Source organism: Quercus robur, chromosome 6 (assembly GCF_932294415.1).
Source record: "Quercus robur chromosome 6, dhQueRobu3.1, whole genome shotgun sequence".
NCBI lineage: Eukaryota > Viridiplantae > Streptophyta > Magnoliopsida > Fagales > Fagaceae > Quercus > Quercus robur.
This window is the reverse complement of record NC_065539.1, coordinates 32,972,962-32,999,233: the sequence shown is the minus strand read 5'-3', so window position 1 is coordinate 32,999,233 and position 26,272 is coordinate 32,972,962. Positions and strand designations below refer to the sequence as shown.

The window sequence follows — 26,272 nt, the reverse complement described above, 5'->3', positions numbered from 1 at the left end:
GAAGGAAGCGCCCATTATGGATTACCTTGTTCTTAGTTAAGTACATTTTGATTTTACGCTTATGCAATGCAATGCAATATAGTTAGATTAGGTGTCTTTGTTCAATTGTTAATGTGATAGGTTATTAATATTAAGGATGAGTTTAGCTCTCTAGTCTAGATAGTAGACTAGACTAGACACACCTCGAATATATGTAATGACTTTTTGTTGTAAATCTTGTGTTAGAATCTTAATATTAGGTATTGATTTTTGTTTTTTCTTATTTTTCCCTTTGTTGAGCAGGAGCCTCATTTTTAGGGTCGACACAAAGACTGAGATAAGATAAGACTAAAATAATCACATAGCCTTTTCCCAGGAAAAAAAAAAAAAAAAAATTTCTCTCATATAAGTCCAAAAAGTGAACAACCATCCATCAATACTATTAGATGTTTTTCTTGGTTTTATGTTTTCAACACTTAACTAATCTCTCTGCCTCATATAAATAAATTTCATAGTTTGTATAAAAATTAAGTAATTCATAATTTTTCTTAATTAATATTTATTTTATTTAAAATTTAATGAAAGAGGAAATGACCTATTTAAATATATAAAAAAATGTAAGTGATACATGGAGAAATTTATAAATCCAAAATATGAAAGACAATGGGATTTTCATTTCTGTGGAAGGTAACCAAAATCTAGATCATCATTTGTTAAAGGTTTTGAATAGGGCTGTAAACGAGTCAAGTTTTATCGAGTAGTACATGTTTGAGCTTGGCTTGTCAATAAAAATCAAATGCTCGAGCTTGGCTCGAGCTTGAGACAAACCTAAAATAATGTTTGAACTCGAGCTCGTAAGAATGCCAAAAAGCTTGAGCTCAAACTCGAGCTCAAGTCAAGCTTTTTAGCTTGGGATCCAAAAAAATTGCATCATCAAATGCTTATATCACCAAAAATCAAGTAAACAAAAAAAATAATATACTCATTTTATTATGCTTCTAATTCCACCCGTGATTAGAAATTGTTCAAATTACAATTTTACATAATTAAATCCATCCATTCATCATTCATTGTTTATAGCTTGAGTAATTGTTCAAAATACAATTTTTACATCCACATTTGTCATCCATGCAACTATAATCTTCACAAATCTAAATAAATTAACATTTCAAAACATATATGAATAAAAAAGTTATGAATTAACATTCTAAAACATATGTGTAATGTCATAATAATGAGTTTATTTAGTAAACATATATCAAGTTATAAACGAGTCTAAGGTCGACATGTTTTTATCGAGTCTTATTGTTTACGAGTTTGTTTACAAATAATTTTCTTTTTGTTTGGACTTGGCTTGTTTATCAAACAAGTCTAAAACTAAGTCTCAAACTTGACTTATTTATAAACAAAAGAACATGATTGAGTTTTTTATCAAACTGAGTCCGAGTTTTTCATGAACGGTTTGGTTCGTTTAAGGTCCTAGTTTTGAAACAATTTTATATACCTTTCATCTCTTTCTATCATATTATATTATTTATTTTATACATATATAAAAATGAAAGTCCCAACAATTCTTATTATTATTATTGGCATCAGAATCATGTTTAAAAGATTGTTTATTAATTGAATATGTTTCACAGCCTTGCAAATACCAAATAGTCTACGAGGACGCGCGACTGCGTTTATAGAATTGGGCCCACATACTCTAGAAAACGTGACTGGCCCACAAACCTTGTCTTGTCTTTAGCCTTGTTTGTCTAAATAAACAGTACATATATAATCAAACAATAATTAAGACCATCTTTCATCTCCTACTACAACTTTTCTAATTTGATTAATGCCCACACAGTAATGTGTGAGTCACTCTCACTCAACTTAACTCTGCCTTTGCTTTCCGACGATGGGGTTTGGGGGGGGCAATGTTAGAGATTTCACGAATTCAAGCCGGATTGTTTTATTCTAGACAAAGACTCATTATATTAGTCTAATCTAGATTCATTATTTGTTGAAGTGTAATTGTATTTAGAAAATGTGACGTTTACATAAACAAATAATTCAAAAGGTTAAAGGAAGTTGCTAAACAAACACTAATTGTACCGTAAATGTATGTCTTATTGAGACAACATTATCTATAGCTAAAATCAAGGCATTATATGATCAATTCCTCTGCTTCCTTTCTTCCAAAGATCAACTTGTAGAGACTCACCAAACCTCTTTTTAATCCAAATACCTCCAAAGCATTTTGATAGCATTTAGGGAATTCTCATGTAATCTAAATACAATAGTATAGGTATCTGTTATCTTGTAAACAAGCTTTTATCAGTATACGTACATATGTACGTTTGAATATATAAATATTTTGAAATATTTTCAAGGAAGCAAATCAAAACACAAACCCTTATTATTCTATCTCTATGCTTCTTTAACATGTTAATTTATAAATTATAATTAGTTTTCTCCCTTATTCCCTTTACATTTTTTTAAATAAATATTTTCTTAATTTAACATGGTATGATGACTGGCATTTTTTTACAAGCAATACTAAAAGTTGAACATGGGAGGAGTGAAAATGTAAGAACAATTATATATTTATTCAACTATCCAAGAGAGACCTATATATAGGCACGTAATAAGAATGTCATATAAATAATATGAGTGCTGTACGTACAAGTAATATGAGTACACATCAAATCAAATAAAGTATATGAGTATGAGCCTACCCAAGCATGTAGTCTAATAAATACTATAATAGAAAAATACAAATTAAATTAAGTGAGGGTGAAAGTTACATTGATTAATCCTTAAAAAAAAAATAAAGAGAAAAAGATTCACAACTACACAAGAAGCCTTGTTGTTTAAGTTATGTGAACGGCATTGTGAATCTAGAATGTGTATTTGAACTAAATAGGATTGATTCCCCAATTCTTGTGACAATGTCTCCTTACAGCTGGACTTATATTATAAATCTTTACAGATTGAATACAATAATTTTTTGAGTTATAAAACAAAAAGCTTCCACTCCACTCCTTACACGTTAAGGAGAATTTTCATTTGAGTTAGGAATGATGGAGATTATCTCAAATTTTTCTACCCACCCCATCCCCAGGTGTAATGTACAATGCGGTCAAATTGTCCACATTTTCCTCATGGAAGTGTGAAACCATAGTGCTGATTGGTGGACTTTTAATAGGACCATGTCGAGAGAGAGAGAGAGTCAAAACAAAGGTTAGGAACAAAACAACTGAAGAAGACAAACTAATGTAACTAACGGTGTGTTGTAATTGATCATGATCATGCATGTAATAAACTATTAATGTTGTTTCCAAATTAGTATACTATATTGAACAGGTCTCTATGTTGTTCAGCGTGGGAATCATAATATCACAAAAAAGGACATTGACAAAATGGTTCTAATTGGGATCCAACGGCTACGAATCCCAGTTGCAATTTGAATATCATATTCCTACTCCCAGCTTTTTATGGAGCTTTTTAGACTACTGCTACACAAGTTCTTCTAAGTATACATACATACTACAAAGAGCTTATCTCACATTCTTCCTGCTCTGCTCTTCAAGCTCATACAACACTGCAAAACCAAAGAAAGTAAGGTTATACTTTCAACTTCACTCTGCTACTCTGTAACCTTTTCCTTTCTTTTTATTCATATTACCATCTTTAATGTAATTTGCTTATGCACTCAATAACTGGGTTCCCATTTATATGATTTTTTCTCCTTACTATTAAAAGCTTTGAAGTTGGTTCCAAAGATTCACAGCAAATTCTGTACTATCTCTTCAGCTAAATGTATCTGTTCTTCTTACTTGTACTACCAATTAGATGCATTTTCTAGTCCTGTGGAGGTACATTGGAGAATCTAACTTCAATGCAATTTTCTAATGCAGAGAAAATTCCAATTTCATTTTGGAGATTTGTTAGAAAAACTGACATATCTGATATGGGCTACATACCTTATTCTTTTACAACACTGAAGGTTTCTCCAAAAAATACATCTATTTTTGTAGCTATTCCTTATACTATGGAAAAAGAGGGTAAAAGTAAAGTAAGAGAATACATTGTGTGTAATTTAAATTCAACAATCTTCCTGTGATCTTAGAAACTTTTATTACTTATGTGGACTAGTTTCTTTTACTTAGTTTGTAATATAGGAATTTATTTATTCTATTTCTTAAAAAATCTACATTTTGGCTAACGCTATTAGTACATTGATGTTTTATTCCTTCTCTTTCTTTCTTTCTATTTTCAGATCTTTTAGTTTTCTTTTTAGATGCAGTAATTGGAGAAAAAGCACAATGTTGTTGGGTAATTGATTATGTTATACTGACTGAAATGGCAGAATGAGAGTGTCCACTGGAGCAGTTGAAGCTGCAGAAGTAAATATTAGGCCAATAAACTCTGAAGTTGTTTCTCAGGAAGAAGTATCTGGGTCATTGGAGCAAAAGAACCTTGTTGATTACTCAGCAGAAAGAAAGAAGTCACTGCAAGCCCGTTATTCATATGGCATTATCTTCTTGGTAACAAATCTTATTGCATGGTTTATCCGTGACTATGGGCAAAGGCTTTTACCTCAGCTTCATTGTAAGTCAATGTTCTTCCTCTCATCTCCTCCATGTTGTATATACCTGATAGAAACAATTACAAATAATGAAATGGATATCTAATTGCAGATCTAAAAGCTTGTGGAACTGGGGGACATGATTGTTTTCGAACATTGGGAGTTCTTCGCGTGAGTTTAGGATGTTTTGTATCTTTTCCCTAAGAGTTGAGGAAGTAAGCAACTTGCTTAATGTGGATTTCTACTATATCTGAGTAATGTGGCAATAAAAGTAATAGCTGTACAGGAACCTTTTATTCATCAGCTAATCATGATTGCCTTTTATAATGATATCTGTCTGAAGTCCAGATTCCATAAGGGTTGCACATAACTAACAGTTTTAATGTTCTTTAATCTGGCATCAACAGCTCAATGTAATTCTCAAAACAAAACAAAACAAAACAATGTCTGCTTGAAGTGGTTTGAGTGAAAAATGGATTTATATTCCAAAATCCAGGTTTCAAAATGTCAACTTAGAGTTGAGCCCTTCCTTTCTCTAATCTGAATCTGACCAGAAATCGAAACTGTAAAAGTCCAGTATACTTCTAACATAATATATGAAACACAGATGATTTCATGCAGGGTAATTATATAGTTTCATAAAGGTATATTATAATATTAAGTTTTTAGTATCTTTTTCCATCTTCATGAATCAACATCCTTGACACAATCTCAGATATTTTTCTTTCTTATGTTTCTTAGTACTATAAGTACAAGGAAATTGTTTGAAGCTCGCAATACTTGGCATTCCAGATGGTGGGCATTTAAGTTTTTCCTGTTCATTGTATCAGTGGCAGTTCCATTCTTCTTGTCTTCAGATTTTGTTCAGTTATATGGTATGTTGAACATTTTGTTTTGGTCACAAGAAAATTATGTTACGTTCAAATTTCAGTAAGAAACAAAGAATATTTGACTCTGAATCATGCTATTACCATCTCAATTTCTCAAAATAACAATGGTTAAAGAAAAAGTAGCTCTAGTCACTTACTTCAAGCATAGAAACTTACCCTTTGAGCTCTATGAAAGGGGTCTTTAACTCTAAGACAGTTGAATATTCATCTCTTCCTTTAAATTAAAAGCTATAGCAGAATCTTTGCATGCTCTATATTGAAAAAAAGATACCAGAAATTAATACATTTGTTGGTATATTCTTGCAGGTGAATTTGCTCGCATTGGCGCAGGGTAATCTTCAGTTGCTTCTATTTAAATCAATCAAAATATAGTTGCTTCAATTTTTTTTCCTATCTAGGGTTCAATAGTTTACAATGCATTATCTCAACGTTCTCAGGAGATACTGATTCCACTATTGCAGTCATAGAAAACCAAATTTTCAGGCATCTTCGCACAGAGAAAATGTGCCAGAATTCACATTATTTTTCACCATCTTGTACATTGAAGCAAACTGAATCTTTTTCTGTTTAGAATCAGTACTGCAGTTTGGAACCATTGTGCGTCTATGTTCAACACAATAAGACAAACTTATATTAACTATGGCTCACCTGTTTCAAAAGCATATCCTTATATTTACTGAATATGAAAATAGAACCAAATTCTAAGATTTTGATGTTTCTGGGAACTGGAATTAACAAAAGCAGTCCCAACTTGAGAGCAATTAATCCAATAAGACCTTGATGGACACTGATAAATAGTGGTTTCACATATTTAGAGTACTCAATCTGCCATTGTCTAATAAGATTTTAAAAGAAAATATGGTTATATTTTCCACATAAGTATTGAGTTTCTTCTGGCTATTTTAGATTCTGTGTGGATCTCAGAACGAACAAGTGACTAGAAGATCTTAAAAGAGGACTCAATTTGCTGGCACTTCTTTCCCTTGTACTAGTTGAGAATTAAACAGAAGCAGATAGAAGGGAAAAAAATCTGTTAGATAACTTACATACCCCATATTGAATTTGTTGGAGTTCTTGAATTTACATTATCACTAACATCAAGTATGATTTATTTGTTATAGGGTTTTTCTCCTCCTCCAACTTGTAAGTGTCATCCAGTTTATCAATTGGTGGAATAATTGCTGGATGCCTGATAAGGAAAGAAAGCAAAGGTATAAGCTCTTGCTCAATGCAAATGACAATATCACTCAAGAGTCACTTGGAATAAGATTTATTTTAGGGCTAAGAATTTATTTCCTAGATCTGACAGTGTACAGCCAACATGTTTCTTGGATTTGACATGGCATTGGATACACTTTTAAATTTGTAATATTTAATCTAAAATCTTGAAATATATCCATTTCAGATGGAGAGAATCATATACGAGTCACTATTAGGCAGCATGTGGGTCCATGCCATTCATATCAAGAACTTAAAAAGATTGGTCGAAACATCTGGACTACAAAAGTGTCTTTTGAACATTTCTCTTTCCAGATGTCTAATAGTGTATTCCATATAGGCCTTTTGTTTAATATAGCAAGGGTCCATCTCTTGATTTTGAGAAATTAAGGCAGGTTAAAATTCTAACAAATGTGCTAACATATTATTCTAGAGGTTTTACAGATTATCATTTTTTCTATAATTAATAGTTTCCATAATAAAATTTTACATATTTACTAAGCTTTTTAAAATTCTATTCTAGATTCTGCATTATTATTATTATTTATTTATTTATATTTAAATTTTATGGATATGTAATAAAACCTTAATATGTTGTTTTGACTTTTAAGTGGAAAAATTTGCCTGTGTAACATGTTATTGCAGCAAACTATTCATCCCAAGTTTATGATATGATCTATGGTGATATCCTTACATTTTATTTTGGAAGAAAGGCATATGATTTCTAAAAGTATAAGGTGCTCTAGTTTGATGAATTTAACATATTCTCTAGTAAATGACCACCTTCTTTTTTTGGGTACTCCAAATTATCAGTTAATTGTTGATAGAATCTTCTTTTGTATTTTACAGCTGCTCCTTTGGGTTATTCATATCAACACTTTTCTACATTGCTTCCATATGTGGAATTGTGGTGATGTACCCATTCTATGCCCGAAGAACGTCATGCACACTCAACATATTTTTCATCACATGGACCGCAATTCTGCTAATTGTGATGATGGTTGTATCCTTGCATTCAAAGGTATGCCCTTCAGGAATTTCTTTCAAAAGTACTGTCTAATCCAATCAGTGTTTCAGCTGGAAGTGGTCAAATCATGTTCAAATTTTATATTTATAGATCAGATAAGGCCATTATTTTGTGGTATCGATGGTTACAATTATCAAAGTAATAGAGGAATAGTGGATATTATTTAAAAGTACTGTCTATTTTTATTATCAAATGAGGGGAAGAGAGAGGAGGGTAGGATGAATTTACAGGTGTTTGAGATACCCTAGGAAACATAGTAATCCTCTTGAGGTGGGTATAAAACTAGTGCTTATGGGTCCTAACAATATATTGTTGCTTGATTCTGTGTGACATTCTATGTGTTCAAGCTTTATTGTTGTATCAAGGCTTTTATAAAGTGATCGTTCCCCCTTTCACCTTCTTTCATAATATTATTATGTACATGCTCGTTGCAGGTCAACCGAGGTCTTTTATCTTCAGGGATTATGGCTTCTTACGTTGTTTTCCTCTGTTGGTCTGCGATCAGAAGGTTAGGACTACATGCTCATATAATGACTGACTGACTTTGATCAATTAGAATATTTTTTGGGGGGGGGGGGGGCTGGATTGTATCTCTAACCTGTTGTCAGTATTCTTTACTATGCTCTAATGAAATCAGATAGGAATATATTGATGTCATAGGTTGATGCATCTATAAGGAAGGCCTTGTCATGATTGCATCAGAAGTTCAAGTGAATGTTCCAAAACATGTTTGATACAGTAGTCCCTAGGACAGTTTTACAAACTACACATGTTTCGGATGTGAAACCTTGATGAAGCATCCTGTTTTTAACTTTTTTTTTCAATTTACTTTTTCTTTTAGAAAGGCTAGCTTGGTTGTTTTGAGATAAAATCTGCTAATTTTTGTAAATCATTCACGTCTGGAAACTTGAAAAAGTTAATCAGTTCCTGGAAACAAAAAAAGAAAAAAGAAAAGTACTGCCAATTAATTTGTAGACTCCGCAATATAAGATCCTTAATATTTAAATTTTTTTGTCAATTGTCTTACCACCATCTCCATGGTTTGAAGTACTGCTTTAAAAATTTAGAGCCCATCTAGTGACATCAATCCACCTGTGATTCTCTCTAGTATATGCCATGCAGGCATGAGGTCTTGCTGGACAGACATTTCAAGGAGTATCAGTAATACATTTGTATGAAAAGTAATAATTTTTATCAAATGATACAAGTACTTGAGATTAATAAGTTCTACTGGGAATAGTAATAGTTTCTTTGAACTTAAAACATGATTTTTTTATTATGAAATTTCAATTTATTCAATACATTTTTCTAGAAAACTCTATACTTTTTTTTTGGGTTAAAAAAAAAAAAAAAAAAATCTCTTAATGATTGTAGTTTAAGGGAGTATGTCATTTTTTTTTTGGCCAACTTAATGGAGTATGTCATTTGGTTTTAATGATCGATGGTTATTTCTTTAGCCTCTAGTTGTCCTAATATCTCAAACCAAGCTTTACCTGTTAAACTTTCAAATGACAACATCGCAAGGAGTGCCATATTAGTTTTCTTCATTCTGATGACCTGACTGCTTCCTCCATGTCCCTCTGCTTTTTGGCTTCATGCTCTCATTTAGGCATGTAGCTATTGACATTGCTCACTACCTTGACATTTTGTTTCTGCAATTCTCGTATGAGTTGCTATTATTGTTGTTGTTAAAATTTATTATTATTATGGTCAGTTTTTAATTAATTAAATTTGTAGTTTTCATTGGCTTAAGTCCTGATCTGGTCATGATTCCAGTAAGTTTGTTAGATCATACATCTTTCTATATAACTTCATTTTAATTTAAAATTGGATTTTCAGTGAACCTGCCACTGAGAAATGCTACACAAAAGAGCAGGTGAATGGAAATGGTGATTGGACTACCATACTTGTAAGTGACTGAACCATGATGCTTGTAATAGTTGATCCTGTCTAATTTCAGTGTGCATTGTGGACAATTGTGCTTTATGATTCTTTTGGCTGTTGAAATCGTCTAATTTTGTTTAGACGATTGCCTGCATTTCTTAACAATCATCATAATCATGATGATACAACCCTCATCCCATAAAAAAAATACACCTATGTTATTTTCAATTATATAATGAAGTCTAAGGGGGTACATAAACACACGATCATAATGATCCATCTTGTGTGTTTTGTTGTGTTCAGAGAAACAATCCACATCTTGTAGCAGAATCATTCTAAATTGAGGCAACAACATGAATCAAGCAATAAACTAAAAGCTTCATTTCATGAAACTTCTAAAATAATATCGATAGCCTAATGTGCAGAAATTAAAATGTAACTTGTTTCAAGCACCCCATAAGTTAGAATGGAAATTTTTGAGACATCCAAAGACTGCTGCCATAAATGGCTGTCTGATAAGTGTTGGTGATTTAACAATTAAAAACATCTGTTTCCGACTATTTATCTTATTGTTCAGTGCATCAAACATTTATGTATAGTAGGAAGTGTTACACTCAGAACTTGGAATTTGATTTATCTAGTAAAAAATGTTTCTTTCCTCACATGGTATATTGTCCTCCCAGAGTTTTTTGATGGCAATATGTGCAATTGTCATGGCAACCTTTTCGACTGGGATTGATTCACAGTCATTTCAGGTCAGTTTCTTTTTCTCATTTGTTATTACCAATCCTCAGGGTATTCAAGAAACTACAAAATTTAGTCACTGCTAAAATCTGGTTAGTAAACTCTACCATCTCAGTAAAGCCTTTTTGGCTACAGTATTCGCTCACCTGAAAGTGTTAAGTTACTTAAGTGTTAGTTAGAACTTTAAACAACTGCAACTTAGTTTTCACTGCATGGCCTAGTTCAAATAATTTTTCTTATAAACCTTGTTTAATTGTTGAGAAAAGGCAGGATTACATGTATTATTTCAATTTCATGTTCATTATTTAAGCAACTGGAAAATGAAAACACTGACTCGTGTGAGTATATAATACAATTTTATATTCTGGTTGAGGTAAGATTTTGATATTCTGGATATGAGTACAAAAAAAGAAACACACAAAAGAAATCATGTCTTCTTATCCTTGCTATCTTTCAGAGGGTAAACATAAATTACTTAAGAATGTCCTTGGGGACATTCTAATCACTCTTAAGACTGACCACTATTTCAATTTTTGTCTACTTGCTAAGTTTTATAAGAATTTCTCATGCCTTCTAGTTTCGCAAAGATGAAGTCCAGCAGGAGGATGATATTCCTTATAAGTACGGATTTTTCCACCTGGTATTCTCTTTGGGGGCCATGTACTTTGCAATGTTATTTATCAGTTGGAACCTAAATAGCTCAGCCAGGAAGTAAGCAACCTGATAACTCATGCCTTTGTCCTTTAACATTTTCCATTTGGAGTCTTTAATATCAGATGTATATACTATATATGCTTATGCCCTTTAGAACAATCAGGTGGAGCATTGATGTTGGCTGGGCAAGTACATGGGTGAAAATAGTCAACGAGTGGTTTGCAGCAACATTATACTGTAAGTAAATCCATATTTTTCTTGCTGCAATTACTTTTGCAACATGTTATACTTTTTAAGCACGTAGAACTGAGTCTATTGAAAGTGTCTGATGCAATGCACTAGAATCAGGCAATAGTTTGGCCAATATATGAATACGGATGCAATTATGCAAGTCAACTAAGAAATTGTGTTGGTTTGGTTGTACCCACTACATTGAGGTTTGTTCAATTAAACACCTTCAATAGCACTGAAAATTTGGCTAATATATGAATACTAATGCAATTAGGCAAGTAAACTAAGAAATTCCACCAGTTTCAGCTAAGGAATTCAACATTGACCGCCATGATATAAATTAGTGTTATTATTATTATTTTTTAAGAATGTTACACTATTGTGGATTAGCTTGCGAAAGGATTTGATATAAAATTGGGAGCCAGGATTTGGAACATGATTGTGATGTAATTATTGGCTCTTCTTTGCTTAATTTCTAATCCATAATCTTTATGCAGTATGGACCCTGATCTCCCCTGTTGTGATACAGAGCAAGGTCATGGACAATGATGAGCCTATGCAGCAGACAGATGAATCAGCTATTCCATGATATATATAAAAAAAAGGGCTTGCTTTAGCTTTTTCCCTTGTTATGTTGTAATCATTCTTTCTTTCATTCGTCATTTTTCAACCAACAAAAAGGTCAAACATTCACTAAAGAAAGCAAATCTTAGACTCTTAGTATAGCAAGTAGAGAACAAGATGCCTGGCAATAGAGATTACCTATTTCTTATTTACATTTAAAAAAAAAAAAAAAATTGATCTTACTTTAGTGATGGACTTAAGCATATGAAAAGCTTTGAAATAATTAATTAAGCCAGGAGGCTTCTTTCCTCAATGGGTTCGCTGTCCTGGCAAAGATCATTGTTAGGGAATAACTTGTGCAATACAACGTTGCACTACCGTACAATGACCTTAAATAATGAGTTGCATTTGTTGCATGTAGAAGTGCCAATAACGGGAAGGGGGAATTTGAAACTATGCGAACTAGTTGAGTTGTAAGCAGGGGCAGAATCAAGAATTTTTGTTTGGGGGACTAAGTTGCGGCACTAGTATATTTATCAAGACAACCCTCATATACATATATATATATATATATATACACACACACATTTTTTTATTATATATACACACATATATACATGCCTTTTTTATTTGATAAGTTATATATATACACTCACTCAAAAAAAAAAAAAAAAAAAAAAAAAACTTAGCATTTTCGATCAAAGTTATGTTTGATGATCAAATTTTATATTAAAGTAAAAAATCTTTCAATTGAACTAATAAAAATTTCAAAAACATGCAACTAAAGACATTAAAATAGGTTAGGCTTCAAACATATTTAAAGCTATCTTGTTCTAACCTATTATGTGTCAACTAAAGACACATTTCATGTGTAGTTTTAGTGACAAGATTTTTTTAATAAGTCGATGACTTGTTAATCGCCACATAACGGGTTAAAAAAGATAAATTTAAACATATTTAATGGCAAACTTTATCAAATATTTAACAGATGTAAGAGCACATTTTATAATAAAAAATAGAATTGAGAAAAATAAAGTTATATTTCTATAACTATTTGACCAATTATTTTTTTTAAGAGCATCATTGGACTAATTCAAATATTTGGGGGGTCAACTCTTATTTTTATAAACTAAACTTTGAAAATATTAAAATAATTATATATAATTTAAAAAATTTCAAAATTTCTTCAACACAGTTCCGCCCCTGGTTATAAGGCTCTTGCTGATAATGCACAACAATCATTGCTAAGCTTTTGTTTCCCAAACTAACACCAAGCATGATGGGATTTATAACAAAGAGCAAAATATTCCATTATTAGCTTGAGGCACGTTTTGGTATTAAGTAAAAAAAAAAAAAAAAAAAAGGATCTACAAAATTATATAAAATGGAGGGGAAAAGAAAAAACTCAATGCCAAATTTGCAGAGGTTGAAACGCACTGATTTGATATCACGAGGATATGAAAATTCCCCCCCCCCCCCCCCCCCCCCCCCCCCATTTTAGGAAGGCAGGCTTCTTTCCTGATTTCATTTACAGTGAAATGGTATGCCGTATGCCCATCTAATCTTCAGTGGTAGCAACTTAATGCCCAAAAATAATAGGTTCTTGATGGTGTTAGATTTTATTTATGAACTAGTGTAGTTCCAGATAAAGACTTGTAGAATATGCCATGCACTAGGAACCTCAATATATATATATATATATATATCAAATCTTGCCTCCAATAGTCAAAGTGATGAGAGAGAAATCCCTGTTTTCATGTGGACATAGTACAAGATAATTGGTTACAACATAAACTAATTTTACTTTTGGTCATGAATGGAATGGCCTTTGTGTAGATTTGTATAATTAGTTTTCCTTGACCTTGAAATATATTAAATCATTTTCATGCTGTTCCGGATTATATATGTTATGAAATGGTTTTGGTTTAGTTGTACCCGCTACACTGAGATTACTTTCTATCTCCAACCTCTGCCTACAAGCAATTCAGCTTCCAGGAGAAAACAAGGTAAAAATTGGATGGTTCTGACACAAACATCACTGAATCCTGGGGATGATCTCTGTGGAACCTACATAAACATCAGTCCCCACTATCTCCCTGAATGCCATTAGGACTTCAAAGAAATAATGTCCAACAAATATTTACTAAAATGGAATGTTCACACTCCACTAACATTACCCTCAAGGCCTGAATGACTACACCAGATTAGCCTCATAACAACTCCCTTTGAATTTGACATTCTATAATATATATATAGCATGGCTTGTAGCTATCTCATATTCATCCAAAAACCCATAAGCTTTTTAATCCTAGAAGACCCTAAATCTTTCTAATAGACAAACTCAAAATGTCATCAGCTTACATTTTCCTCACAATGTTAGTTGCTCTGGTACAAGTGGGGATGGTTTTTGCTGTAGTTGACCCTGTAGCAGCCACTGGAAAAGAACCAATTCTTGAGTTATACATGCATGACATTCTTGGGGGTAGTGGCCCTACAGCAAGGCCAATCACTGGCTTGCTGGGTAACATCTATGATGGTCAAGTGCCCTTTGCAAGGCCAATAGGTTTCCTTCCCCCTCAAGGTGGAGTGGCTATCCCCAATGCCAATGGTGCCATTCCTACGGTTAATGGTCTCAATGGCATCCCACTAGGAACTGGCTTAGCTGGTACAAATTTTGCGGGAAATACAAATGGTCAGAACCAACCTCAAACCCAACTGGGACCTGATGGTTTGGGACTAGGATTCGGAACAATTACTGTCATTGATGATGTGCTGACCTCTGCACCTGAGTTGGGGTCACAGACAATTGGTCAAGCTCAAGGAATTTACGTGGCGAGTTCAGCAGATGGAACTACACAGATGATGACGTTTACAGCCATGATTGAAGGAGGGGAATATGGTGACAGCCTAAACTTCTATGGTATATACAAGATAGGAAGCACCATGTCATATTTGTCATTGACTGGTGGTACTGGCAAGTTCAAGAATGCATGTGGGTTTGCCGAGGTGCGGTCACTTATCCCACCTGGCCAACATGTCACAGATGGTGCAGAGACATTGCTGAGGATAACAGTCCATCTAAGCTACTGAGAATGGTATGAAAATCTAAGAGAAAATGTGAATTGTTTCTTGAAGGTGAACCTGGGCATGGTTTTTCGTTTGTCAGTTTGGTTGAAGTAAATCAAAATTGATTTTGTAAGTTTCTTCGGTTTTTCTTTCTTTCTTTCTTTCTCTTCTTCTTTTTCTTCTTCATTTTTTTTTTTGATAAGTTTCTTCAGTTTTTCATTTGTAACACTGGCCAAAACAGCAAAAGTGTTGTTCTGATGAAATATGGTAATGCAATGTAATTGATAATCCTTCATGATTTGTTTCCAGCAGTGTTTTCCTAACATAAATAATGAAACTGAATGCTCCTATAACAAGGAAAAGTTTATCATCAATACACCATGCACCATGCAACATCTGTATATCTTTGAAGGTGTCATTTCATTGAGCAAAGAAAATTTGTCCCAAGAAAAGAAAAAATTACTAAGGAAAAAACACAATATACATCCTTGTCATGAAGTATAACTGAATATAAAGGCAATTTGGCGATTTCCAAATTACTTGTAAAACTGAGAGCAACTCTACTTTTGCAATTAACAGTGCGCTTGGAAGAAATTGTAGAAGTTTCAATCAACTTACCAGTTCTAAATTGTGGTTATAGTTAACATTTGGAGCACATCTATGTTTTACAATGAATTCTACAATGCCCCATGGAAAGAACTGGCCAAAAGAGAAGAACTACGTGGTTACTACAATGGCTGTCCAAGATGTTCAGAAGTTGATATGGAAAATGATTGGAATTCAATTTTTTTGTAGATTGTATATCCAACACAATGCTAAGAGAATAGTTTTCACAATCACCAACACCAGACAAAAAGGATTTTCTGAATAACCTTTATTAGTAACGATTCAAAAAAAAAAAAAAAAAAAAACCATTTATTGGTAATGACAAATTTCTCCATTTTAATAAAGGGACTTCTGTTAACTCCAAATGGTGAAAGATTATGTCTCCTTAGAAGCTTCATTTCCTAAGTTACCTTCCTCTTATATGTGTTTTTCAAAACCTGTCATACCTAGACAAGTCAGCTGTGTTCCAGAAATCTTGCTCTGCACTAGCTTATATTATGTTCAGCCAAAAAACAAAAGAAAAAAGAAAGCTTAAATCATATTTCACAGAAGAAATCACTTCTAGAAAATGATTCAATGGAGCTTGGCATAGCAAAAGGTGATTCAGAGCAAAAGACGCAGCATTGTTCAGTACTTGATAAAATTGTAGCAATAACATGATTTTGAACTTTCCCCATGACTTCCAAAATTGAATAAAGATAAATTTTGAGGTTTACCTGTGCCAAAAGATGTAGCATTGTTCAAGACTTGATAAAATTGTAGCAGTAACATGATTTTGAACTTTCCCCATGACTTCCACAATTTACTAAAGTTTAAAAATTGACTTACATTTTTTAAAATTTAAGTTGCATGCACATCCAATGAGTTCCGAAACTCAATTTTTGGTTTTTACTCTATTCTTATTCAAAGAAGAGTTACCATTTAAAATGGAACTCATACCATCCACATTTTATTTATTTATTTTTATTTTACAGGCATACCTGTAACATTGAAGTTAGTGGTTGGACTGTATTGAAGAAACATTAATTCATAATTACAAATCATTATTGCATGGAACATGTTGAAATTATTTTTGTTAATTTTTATTTTCTTAAAGCCAATAAGCTTTGAGGTGTAGAGTAGAACAGCTGAGTATGTTGAGGTAACAACATGAGAAAGATTAGGAAGTATATCAGAAAAATAGGAACCTGTTCCGGTTCTTGAAAAGTCTTAGTAGCTCATGTAGCGCTAATAGGTGTGATGTAAAATTATGGTTGAGATGATTTAGGAGAGTCCAAGGATGGTAGCATGTCAGACTGTATTAGCTGCAGGAATTATTAAAAAATTAAGTTGTAGTAGATTCCATGTTTCTCCAGTATATCCACCATGAACCAAAATTATCCCAGCAAACTGCTGCTTCTATTAATTAAAAGTAAATCTTTATTAGCTGCAGGAAAAGACTCCTAAGTTACACACAGTTGGGATGAGTCAGTTCAATTTTGTCATGAATAATATCTGGTGGAACCCAGCAAACATTAGACCATGCTTCTCTATCCCATCAAATCATACATGCGTACGTATGTACATACATAAATACATATAAATATAAACCATACATTCATATATACGTATGTACATACGTACATATAAATATTGAGGTAGATAGGTAAGTATTTTCTTTTCTTCTAAATGGTCAATAACTAATACACTTGCAACAAAACAACTTCAACAGCTTCACCTTCTCCAACAACTCCATCTTAAGCTGGCCATTCCTCTATATATGAGAAGATCCAGAGGCCATTTGCATGATCATCCATAAACCTTCATCTTTCAATTCTTACAGAATCAATAATCCTCCAATATACACACTTCAAGATGTTCAAGCAATCACCACCATTCATTTTCATCATAATGCTAGTTGCAACTGTGCAAATGACAAGCGTCATTGCTGCAGTTAATCATGCAGTAGACAGCAAAGAACCAACACTTGAGTTATACTTGCATGACATTCTTGGGGGAAGTAGCCCTACAGCTAGGCCAATCACTGGCTTGTTAGGTAACATCTATGATGGTCAAGTGCCCTTTGCAAAGCAGATAGGGTTTATCCCTCCACAAGGAGGGGTTGCCATCCCCAATGCCAACGGTGCCCTTCCAACCGTCAATGGTGTCAATGGTCTCCCACTAGGAACCGGCTTAGGTGGTACTGCTTCTGCAGGAAATAATCAGAACCCACCTCAGACCCAGCTGGGACCTGATGGGTTGGGACTAGGCTTTGGAACAATCACCGTTATTGATGACATATTGACCTCCAGTCCTGATTTGGGCTCTCAAACTCTGGGGAAAGCTCAAGGAGTTTATGTGGCAAGCTCTGCAGATGGGACCACACAGATGATGACATTTACTGCTATGATTGAAGGAGGGGAATATAATGACAACCTCAATTTCTATGGAGTGTACAAGATTGGGAATGCCGTGTCATATTTGTCAGTGACAGGAGGGACTGGCAAGTTTAAGAATGCTTGTGGGATTGCGGAAGTACGACCACTCTTATCTTCTGGTCAACATGTCATAGATGGTGCAGAGACACTGCTGAGGATCATCGTCCATCTAAAATATTGAGATTGTTTGATAAAACATCTGGTTTGTTTGTGTGGAAATGAATGTGGTAATGTTGTATTGTATTGTTTAATGTAGTGACTATAAGTCAAGATGGTTGAAAATTTTATATATCTTTTATTTGTAATCTTGTCATAACTTCTAAAGTTTTATGCTTACGGTGATTGCATATGAAAGACAATGTCTTGTTACTCGATTTCCTTATATAGAAAAGGAATATGATTAAAGTAGAATCTTGATTATCCTAAATCAGATTTCATACTTCACAGTCAATATATCAAATAAGATAAAATATTTGCAATGAAAAGTTGAAGTGTAAGCAATTTTGTTCCACATAATGCCTTTAAAATCTGCATTTCATTCAAACAACAATCTGTTTTTTACTTGAATGTTTAGTGGCAAGTAAATTCAGAAGCTACGGTCAGAATTGCAGCCACTATCATAAATCAACTACACATGCTTTGAGGTTTAAACTATGCATATAAATCCTTAGGGGAGACAGGTTTACATAACTTGATAGTTATTGATGAGTTTCCACTCTGGCGGGTAAAGAATTTTCTCCCATGGGTAAAAGCCCGCCTAGACACATTTTGCAGCCTCGCTAGTGGATCTTATGCTTTACTCCAATACCGGCGTCTTTATGAGGTCTTCCTCTTCTAGTCAGTTTAAAAAGGAACAACTAAATTCAATCCTACAAAGCTAAGCATGGCTAGAAGTCTAGAAGAGATATAATAGCAAAGAATTGACAAGAAATCTCATTCAATCCCTGAGCGTGATACATCTCATCAACAATGATAGAAGTTAACCAAATGTACAACTTAGCCCTCACTGCCTTAGAGAATTTTTTATTTTTTGGATGAGTAAGTTTTGGTCCCAAGGGTTGAATGCCTTGAGGGAAACTCTCTGGCAGTGAGAAAATCTAGGATGCTGCTCATAGGATAAAAGATTAAAAAAAAAAAAAAAGTAGCTGGCTGGCTTCAAGAGATTTCTGAGGCTGTTGCATGCCAAATGAATAGCTGGAAACTTTCAAAAGCGGCATGGTTTAAAGGGGAACATAAGAGGGAATCTATGGGCCGTGCTCATAAGATAAAGTCTATCTAGATTTATTTGGCATAGGCAAACCACAGGTTTAGAAAATAAAAAGTGGAAACTGGGACATCTGGGAAACTCTGGATGAACCAAATGATTAAAATATACTTTCTACAGATTTCATTTTTCATGAAAATAATCAGATTTTACTCTAATCTCGACACCCTATTGGGCCAGAAGTGGGAATAACCATTCTGAAGAAACCTTTAAAATGGTATATTCTTGTAAAGAACAAGCTGATGCATGAGACAGGTTAACTAAATATTTAAATAAATATTTGTAATTAGTGAATGTCCAGTAAGTTGTGACAAGTAACAGAATAAGTGAATAAAAAAATGTGAATTTTTGAACTACAATTATAACTATTTCTCTAAAAACAGGGGTATGCACAAGTTATAGATTCATATCTACTTGGTTTAGATCAGAATAAAACATGCTACAAGCAAAAAAAGAAAAAGAAAAAGAAAAAAAGATGAAAACTATAGAATTGGAGAGAGGAAAGTCATAAAAGCTTTACAACTCAAATGCATACCAATTATAGATTTCCAAAATATTGGTTGAAATGATTAAAAATTTATGGTTTTTTATATTTATTTCTTTTCCACTCTTGCATGTGAAACAAAAAGTGGGAAATAATAGTTAAGAGAGAAACAAAACCTGTATATTACATCCCACCAAAAAAAAAAAAAAACTGCATACAGTTTTCTTGAAACAAAATGTAGTTCAGCAACTATACTTCCAAACAAAACTGTGTAGCAGTCAACACGCCGACCAATTGATCTGCCATTTCATGCTCAAACTATTTCTCTAAGAAGTCTAGTGATAGTCAACATACCATAGATACAGATCCCATGAATTATGAAAAGCTGGTTATGCTAACGCGAGAATGTACAACAGCATCATCAAGTCCATAGAGAGAATCTATCAAGTGCATTCGCAAGGAAGCTGGACCCTTGGCCAAGTTCATTCCCATCTCACCGGCAACCCCAAATATGGATAATGCAGAAACTGTTGCTTCCAAAGCATGCAAAGGATCAACAGCAACAAAGGCAGCAATAAGAGCAGTGACTGAACACCCTGTTGCTGTGATTCTCTGCATCATGGGCACCCCATTGTGAGCACCAACAACTCTCTCCCCATCTGTAACAATATCAACAGCCCCAGATACTGCAACTATGGCACCACTTGCTTGAGCCAATGACTTTGCTGCTTCCACAGCATCAGTAGACTCGTGGGAGCTGTCTACACCCTTGAAAACAAAAACCAAGTCTTGGCAATTGAGATACCTAAAATCTATAAGCCTCAACACATAAAATTTTCACAATTGTTGAGATAGCAAAAGCTTTGAGCTTTGAGCTCAGCTGGCACTTGTGTTCATAAAAACCAACTTTAAATTCCATAATTTTTTTTATTAAAAAAAAAAAAATTTACCTTACTGGTTCCTAAAGTGGCATTGGAAAGAGCAATAACCTCGGACGCATTTCCTCGGATAACAGTGGGCTTAAGTTCCACGAGTTCCAAACACGCCTTTAACCGGAAACTGGAAGCCCCAGCAGCAACGGGGTCGAGAACCCAAGGCTTACCGGACTGACACGCGAACTGGGCAGCGAGCTTCATGGCCGGTAGCCAGTCGGCAGAGAGAGTGCCGACGTTGATGCAGAGAGCGCGGGCGTGAGGTGTGAAATCAGGAATCTCGTCTGCGCTGTGGATCATGGCGGGCGATGCACCGGCGGAGAGGAGCGTGTTGGCCATCAGATCCATGGACACAAAGTTGGTGATGCATTGGATAAGCGGCGATTCGCTTCGGGTTGCGGAGAGAAGGCTCCACGCTTTCGCGGGCCACCCGCTTGGCTCTGCTTTTCCTCTCAACTTGTCTTCTTCCATTCTTTAATCTTTATTGGAGAAATACACTTGATTACAGATACACCAATTCCAACATCTTAGCTTTGAAATTTCATTCCAATAATTGGGTGACACCTGTCCTAAAAATACTAGTCAACTTATTTTACTAACTCAGATAATAATAAAATTTTATGCAATTTCAACCATTAAATAAATAAATAAGTTAAATAAGTAAAAAAAAAAAAAAGGAGGAGCAAAAAATTGGAGTGAGAGGAAGAAGAGCCCATTTGCCCCTAGATTGGTTGATTAATCATGTCATTCTAGCTTGAAGCGTGAGAGTATAGTCCTCTTTGAAAAAGTCAATTAATAAAATTCTTAATTTATTTTTGGATAAGATTTGGCTTCAAATATGCTTGGTTGATTTTGGCTTCAACCCTAATAGAAAGATGACATATGTTTGTGTCATGTGCATTTACTTAGTTGATTGGGTTATGTGTTCCTCTGCATTGTATTACACAGGACAAGAATGACAGAGATACATGTCATTTTTCTATTGAGAATTAAATCTAAAGTTTCAAATATGTTTGAAACCAAACTTTGTCCTATACCCTTTTACTTTATTTAATATGTCAATATATGGATGACAGTTTTGCCTTGTCCTACTTAACCTGCTCCATCCTACTTCGTCTCACGTGAGTTTTCCTTGCCTTGCAAAGGTGGTGGAGCGGGGATGAGGCAAGATTTTAGCCCTACATCACAGGGTGGGGCAGGGATGAGTTTAGACTTTTTAGACCCATCCCGCCCTATGTTGGTAAGGGTTAAATTGTAAATTTTTCCATGCCCTAAAACCCTACTTTAAAAAAATATATTATCAGTTTATTTTATTATACCTAACATGGTTCTCTGCCTCTTTTTTTCTCTCTAGCAATGTTGAAAATAAAGTACCAATTTTAACGTTTTCTTTTGTCTTTATTAGAAACAAATTTATATACTTTTGTCTTTATTAGAAACAAATTTATATACTATTGAATCATTGATTTTATACTATGAGATTTTTGTTTTTGTTGTGACATTGTCTTGTTAAACGCTTGAATAATATTATTTTAGTTTTTGCTAAAAATTAGTTTGATTTGATGAGAAAATTTATTTGTGATTTCAAGTATATTTTTATTAATGAAACAGACTTTTGTTAAAAAAAAAAATTGTAATAGCTATGAGCAAATTAACAAGAAGTAGAGTATTACGGGATAGGGCAAGAAATTTTTCCTCGTCATGCGAGGTGGGGCAAGGATGGAGCAAGATAAAACCATGCGGGGCGAGGGTGAAGACCTTATCCTTCAACCCCGCCTTGCTCCATTGCCATCCCTATGTCAATATCATTATGTTATTAGAGTTTAAATTAAGGGATAATTACAATAAACCCACTTGTGGTATGACCCGTTTTCACTTTGCCTACCTGTGTTTCAATCATTTACACTTTGCCCACTTGAACTTCAATTCGTTACCCATCTGTTATCCACTTCACCATCAGACATTAAAAAAACACCTTTTTATTCAAAATCAGAACATAATACGGATCAAAAACACGAACCCACTCTTCTTTTCCTTATAAGCCCTAGAAACACGAAATTCCCTTGTATTGAGCTGGGGTTTTGATTTTTCTGATCGTGCTTTCTCGTGAGGGTGAGGTTCTAACTTTGGGTTGTCTTGAGGCATTGAATATTCGAAGATAGATCATCACCAGGTACGACATTTTTGCTTTATGTGGGTTTTGAGGTTTAAAGTTTTGATGGTAGCTTTGATTCACAGGAAGTTGATAATCGATGTCTTCTTTGAGTGGAAATTACTCAGGTTCAAGTGGGCATATGTGTACATATGAGACTTGCGTGCTGAGAACAAGTCTGACAGTGAATAATTTTGGGAGAAAGTTTCTGGGTTGTAGCCAATATAATGTAAGCATACTTTTTACTTAATCTAGTTGATTCATGTGAGATTGGAATGTAATGTGTTCAATTCAATTTATGAACAGATTGGTCCCAAGTGCCCTTTCTTTAAATGGCTAGATAATCCCACTTGTATGTGTGAGAATGAAGCTGCCCATTTGGTGCAACAAAAGCTGGATTTACTGCAGAGTGAGCTACAACTTGCACATAAAAGGGAAAGAGTAGTTACCCAGACAGCAGCATCAACTACCCAGACAGTAGTAGAAGCTACCCAAATGGCAGAAATTGCTAAAGACAGGGCAGCAAAAGCCACTAAGAGGGAGAGAGAGTTTCGAGCTTCCTCTGTTCAAGCCAAGGAGATAGCAGTTAGAGTTTTAGAGCAAGAGAGAAAGTGTAGAATTGCACTAATTCTGTCATGGTTTTTATTTTTATTTTTTTATTTTGGTTATGTTGTTTTCATGTTTTGGCTCAAGTGAGAATGTTGGAATGATGAGATTGAGTTTGCTTGGTGGGTTGTAATATAAGCTGGTCCTCAATTGTATTGTAATAGAACTATGTAAGGTTTTTTTGAGAATGAGAACTATGTAAAATGGTAGATGCTATTAGAGATGAATATGCTTGTTTAGATGTGTAGGTGCAATCACATGTTGCTTAGATCTTTCTATGTTTGAGTATTTGCCATTGTAAGAACCAAGTGTAAGACTTCTGGACCTTAGGTCACTTGGGCTCACAATTTATTTGTAGTGGGCTTAAGTATTTCCTACAATGGGTCGTTCTCGGCAGAGAGACTCAAAGTAACACTCAGTTAGAACCCTCTCCTTGACTGTTTTCTCTCAATTTTTCTGAACCCCTTCTTCTCCCAACTTTCTTCTATTTATAGCCAAGGTTAGTGGGAAGATCATGATTACAGTCACCATTAGTGCTACTGAAGGTCCTGTATTATTTGGTTAAAGTGGTTGTTTAGGTGAAAGGGCGGTGCAGCATTTATGATCTTGGAACTTGGTTCCATTTTCACCGATTATGTTTGGCAACTCACGTTCCCGTGCATATCATGATCTTCCCGGACATGTCTCATGCGCTCCACCGGGAAAGACTAACCGGTCAACTCTGGGAACTTAATACCCGAAGCTTGTTTTTACTCTAAGGCAGTTTCAAGAAGGGCATAAGGTAACTGGAACTTTCTGCTGGGCCTGCGCCCCAAGCCAGTATGGGCTTGGGCCCGGGGCCTAGATGGGTCTGGGCCCAAGGCCAGTATGGGCTTTGGAAGCTCGGTGCCGTACAATAGCCCCCCCTTGATTCATACTCGGTTGCCGAGGAGAATCAAGGAGCTGCCTGGGCCTTTTGACCTCGGGAATCTTCTAGTCTGGGACTTCTGGCTGTCACTTCTCATTAATATTCATCTCAAAAGACGCGCCGTTTCGCGGCGCCAGGCGCAGTCGTCATTATTGCCTGACGGTTCGTGAACCGAAGCGGCGCGCAAATCGGTTACACTTGGCATTCGTTGGGTCGCTCGTAGGCTGTGCCCATTTATTGCTTGATTAAGCGTTTCTTCTTCTTCCCCCATTTCTTTTGGGCTCTATAAATAGTCCTTCTCCAAACACCATTCCATTTTTCCTTCGCCTCTGATCTTTAGTGCCTACTCTCTGCCGACTACATTTCTGTGCACTTGCTTGCTCAGCGTTCTTTTCCTCCTTAGAACCCAAAGTAAGTCTTTCTTCCCCTTCCTGTTCCTTCAGTTTTGTTTCTTTTGAGTTCATTCTTGTAGTTTTAGGCTTTATAGATGGGTTATTCTTACCTTCTAGATACCCCGGCTGCTTTGGCCACCTTTAGGAGTAAATTTAGTATTCCTAATGACGTGGACGTGGCTTACTGCCATGAGAGTGATATGGAACTCCACCGAGGGCAGGGTACAGCCTTCTTTCCTTTGATGTCCATTTTAGAAGGTGGGGTTAGGTTCCCGGTAGATCCCCTCCTGATAAGCACACTCACCTACTATGGGCTGTGCCCCGACTAGCTTCCCCCCAATTTTTACCGAGTAGTTAGTTGTGTCAGCCAGTTGAACCATACCTTTAACTTACAATTAGACCACCATGATATTAACCAAATGTACAGCCTCTGTGGGAGCAAATCCACCAATTATTACTTAAAGACGAGGGATGCTCGGGTACGGCTGATATCGTGCCTACCCGATTCGAACAGGAACTCCGCCGGGGAGTTCGTCAGGGTGCGCGACAATTGGTTTGCCGGGGAGATCCCTTGCCCCCTCACACGGTGTGAAGTGGGTTTGTACCATCCCCTTCTTATAATTGTTTGAGTAAAAAAACATTTTTATTGTTAAAAGCTAATGCGTCACCTGTTCTTTTGCAGACGGCAAAGTGTTTGTTCAGGACCTCAGAGCTGTCCACACCAGGGACTTAAACTTCGTCCTCCGTTCCGAGATCTACGTGCATTGGGACGGGCAACTCCGGGCCTCACACCTGATCCTCGGCGTGGAGCCGGTTTACTCTACTTGGCAGCCTTTCAAGCAGGCGCTGATAGTTGACAGCCCCCTGCTATCGTACATAGACGTCCGGTACGTGAATTTCTTGCCGTCGAAGCTTACAACCGGGGAAGCGAGGGAATTTGGTCGGCGGTTCACTGCCGCGGACGAACTAGTTCCCCTGCGAGACGATTCCGCGGAACGGGTATCTCGGCGCCTTAGAGAGAGAGCTCACGAAGCCATACAACAAGGGGATCAAGCCCAAGAGCAGCCCCATCCCGAGGATCCACCCGCCGAGCCTCAACAGCAAGAGACAGAAGCGGCTAACTTGCCAGCTGAAGCGATCCAGCCCTGTGCAAGAATGGTGGCAAGGAGAGTCATGACCCTTGATCGGTTCGTGCCTGGTGCCCGGCCGACCAACCAGCCCCCGCCTACTCAGGGTCGGGGTCCAGTGTCTCAGCCTCCCCCCCCTCCGCAGCCCGGACGGGCCCGTAAGAAGCAGAAAGTAACCGAGCAACCTTCCACGGGCCCAGGGGATGCCGTTGTACAGACTCCTCCCCGACCAACAGGGGGAATTGTTATCCGCGGGCCGCCAACCGAAGCTGGCACGGGGGGCGCGTCCTCCTCCCAAGTGGCTCCAGCGTGGGAGCCAAAGTTCCTTCTGGACGGCAAGCCATTGCCCTCAACCGCCTCTGTTCGGATGTGGGATAAGGGCGAGGGCGGCCGTATTGCCCAAACCTTGGCCGGAGCTCTCCAACTTCCCGAGGACGTGCACGCCTTTGATGATGGGTCTGAGGAGTCCGTGGGGCGCCGGTTAGAGTGGCACGCCATTGCGGTAATTCTTTTGTCTATTTACTTCATGTAGATTTTCTTTTGTCTCTTTGCTAA

At 35.8% G+C, this 26,272-nt stretch overlaps 4 protein-coding genes across 8 annotated transcripts; 3 read left to right on the top strand and 1 right to left on the bottom strand.

The window, feature by feature from the left end:
• The first annotated feature begins 2,995 nt into the window (after positions 1–2,995).
• LOC126688478 (uncharacterized) lies at positions 2,996–12,075 on the top strand. 5 transcript variants are annotated; one of them, XM_050383180.1, is made up of 14 exons: positions 2,996–3,204; positions 3,345–3,587; positions 4,334–4,575; positions 4,665–4,741; positions 5,268–5,427; positions 5,749–5,773; positions 6,564–6,653; positions 7,510–7,681; positions 8,122–8,195; positions 9,527–9,596; positions 10,255–10,326; positions 10,893–11,026; positions 11,133–11,206; positions 11,698–12,075. In XM_050383180.1, exons 3-14 carry the CDS (start codon positions 4,335–4,337, stop codon positions 11,787–11,789), a joined length of 1,281 nt encoding a protein of 426 aa, XP_050239137.1. In that variant the 5' UTR covers positions 2,996–3,204; positions 3,345–3,587; position 4,334; the 3' UTR covers positions 11,790–12,075. The 5 variants fall into 5 exon arrangements, with proteins under 5 accessions (XP_050239137.1, XP_050239136.1, XP_050239135.1 ...); XM_050383179.1 differs by having other exon boundaries at positions 2,996–3,249; XM_050383178.1 differs by having other exon boundaries at positions 2,996–3,582.
• A 1,410-nt stretch (positions 12,076–13,485) lies between these two features.
• LOC126688476 (dirigent protein 16-like) lies at positions 13,486–15,138 on the top strand. The gene has a single exon (XM_050383176.1). The coding sequence runs from the start codon at positions 14,111–14,113 to the stop codon at positions 14,852–14,854; it is 744 nt and encodes a 247-aa protein (XP_050239133.1). The 5' UTR covers positions 13,486–14,110; the 3' UTR covers positions 14,855–15,138.
• Positions 15,139–17,213: 2,075 nt separating this feature from the next.
• Positions 17,214–18,161, top strand: LOC126688475 (dirigent protein 16). Its single transcript, XM_050383175.1, has one exon. It carries the CDS (start codon positions 17,291–17,293, stop codon positions 18,032–18,034), a length of 744 nt encoding a protein of 247 aa, XP_050239132.1. The 5' UTR covers positions 17,214–17,290; the 3' UTR covers positions 18,035–18,161.
• Positions 18,162–19,683: 1,522 nt separating this feature from the next.
• Positions 19,684–21,024, bottom strand: LOC126688474 (hydroxyethylthiazole kinase). The gene is made up of 2 exons (XM_050383174.1): positions 20,552–21,024; positions 19,684–20,369 (listed from the first exon to the last, which is right to left on the bottom strand). Exons 1-2 carry the CDS (start codon positions 21,002–21,004, stop codon positions 19,977–19,979), a joined length of 846 nt encoding a protein of 281 aa, XP_050239131.1. The 5' UTR covers positions 21,005–21,024; the 3' UTR covers positions 19,684–19,976.
• Positions 21,025–26,272: the final 5,248 nt, after the last annotated feature.

Excerpts from the sequence above, each read along its gene's own strand:
- LOC126688474 (XM_050383174.1), bottom strand. The coding sequence starts at position 21,004 with ATGGAAGAAGACAAGTTGAGAGGAAAAGCAGAGCCAAGCGGGTGGCCC. Across the intron at positions 20,370-20,551 it reads CCACTTTAGGAACCAGTAAG|GGTGTAGACAGCTCCCACGA; the intron begins GTAAATTTTTTT and ends TTTGTTTTCAAG.
- LOC126688476 (XM_050383176.1), top strand. The coding sequence starts at position 14,111 with ATGTCATCAGCTTACATTTTCCTCACAATGTTAGTTGCTCTGGTACAA.
- LOC126688478 (XM_050383180.1), top strand. The coding sequence starts at position 4,335 with ATGAGAGTGTCCACTGGAGCAGTTGAAGCTGCAGAAGTAAATATTAGG. Across the intron at positions 4,576-4,664 it reads GCTTTTACCTCAGCTTCATT|ATCTAAAAGCTTGTGGAACT; the intron begins GTAAGTCAATGT and ends ATCTAATTGCAG. Across the intron at positions 7,682-8,121 it reads TTGTATCCTTGCATTCAAAG|GTCAACCGAGGTCTTTTATC; the intron begins GTATGCCCTTCA and ends TGCTCGTTGCAG.
- LOC126688475 (XM_050383175.1), top strand. The coding sequence starts at position 17,291 with ATGTTCAAGCAATCACCACCATTCATTTTCATCATAATGCTAGTTGCA.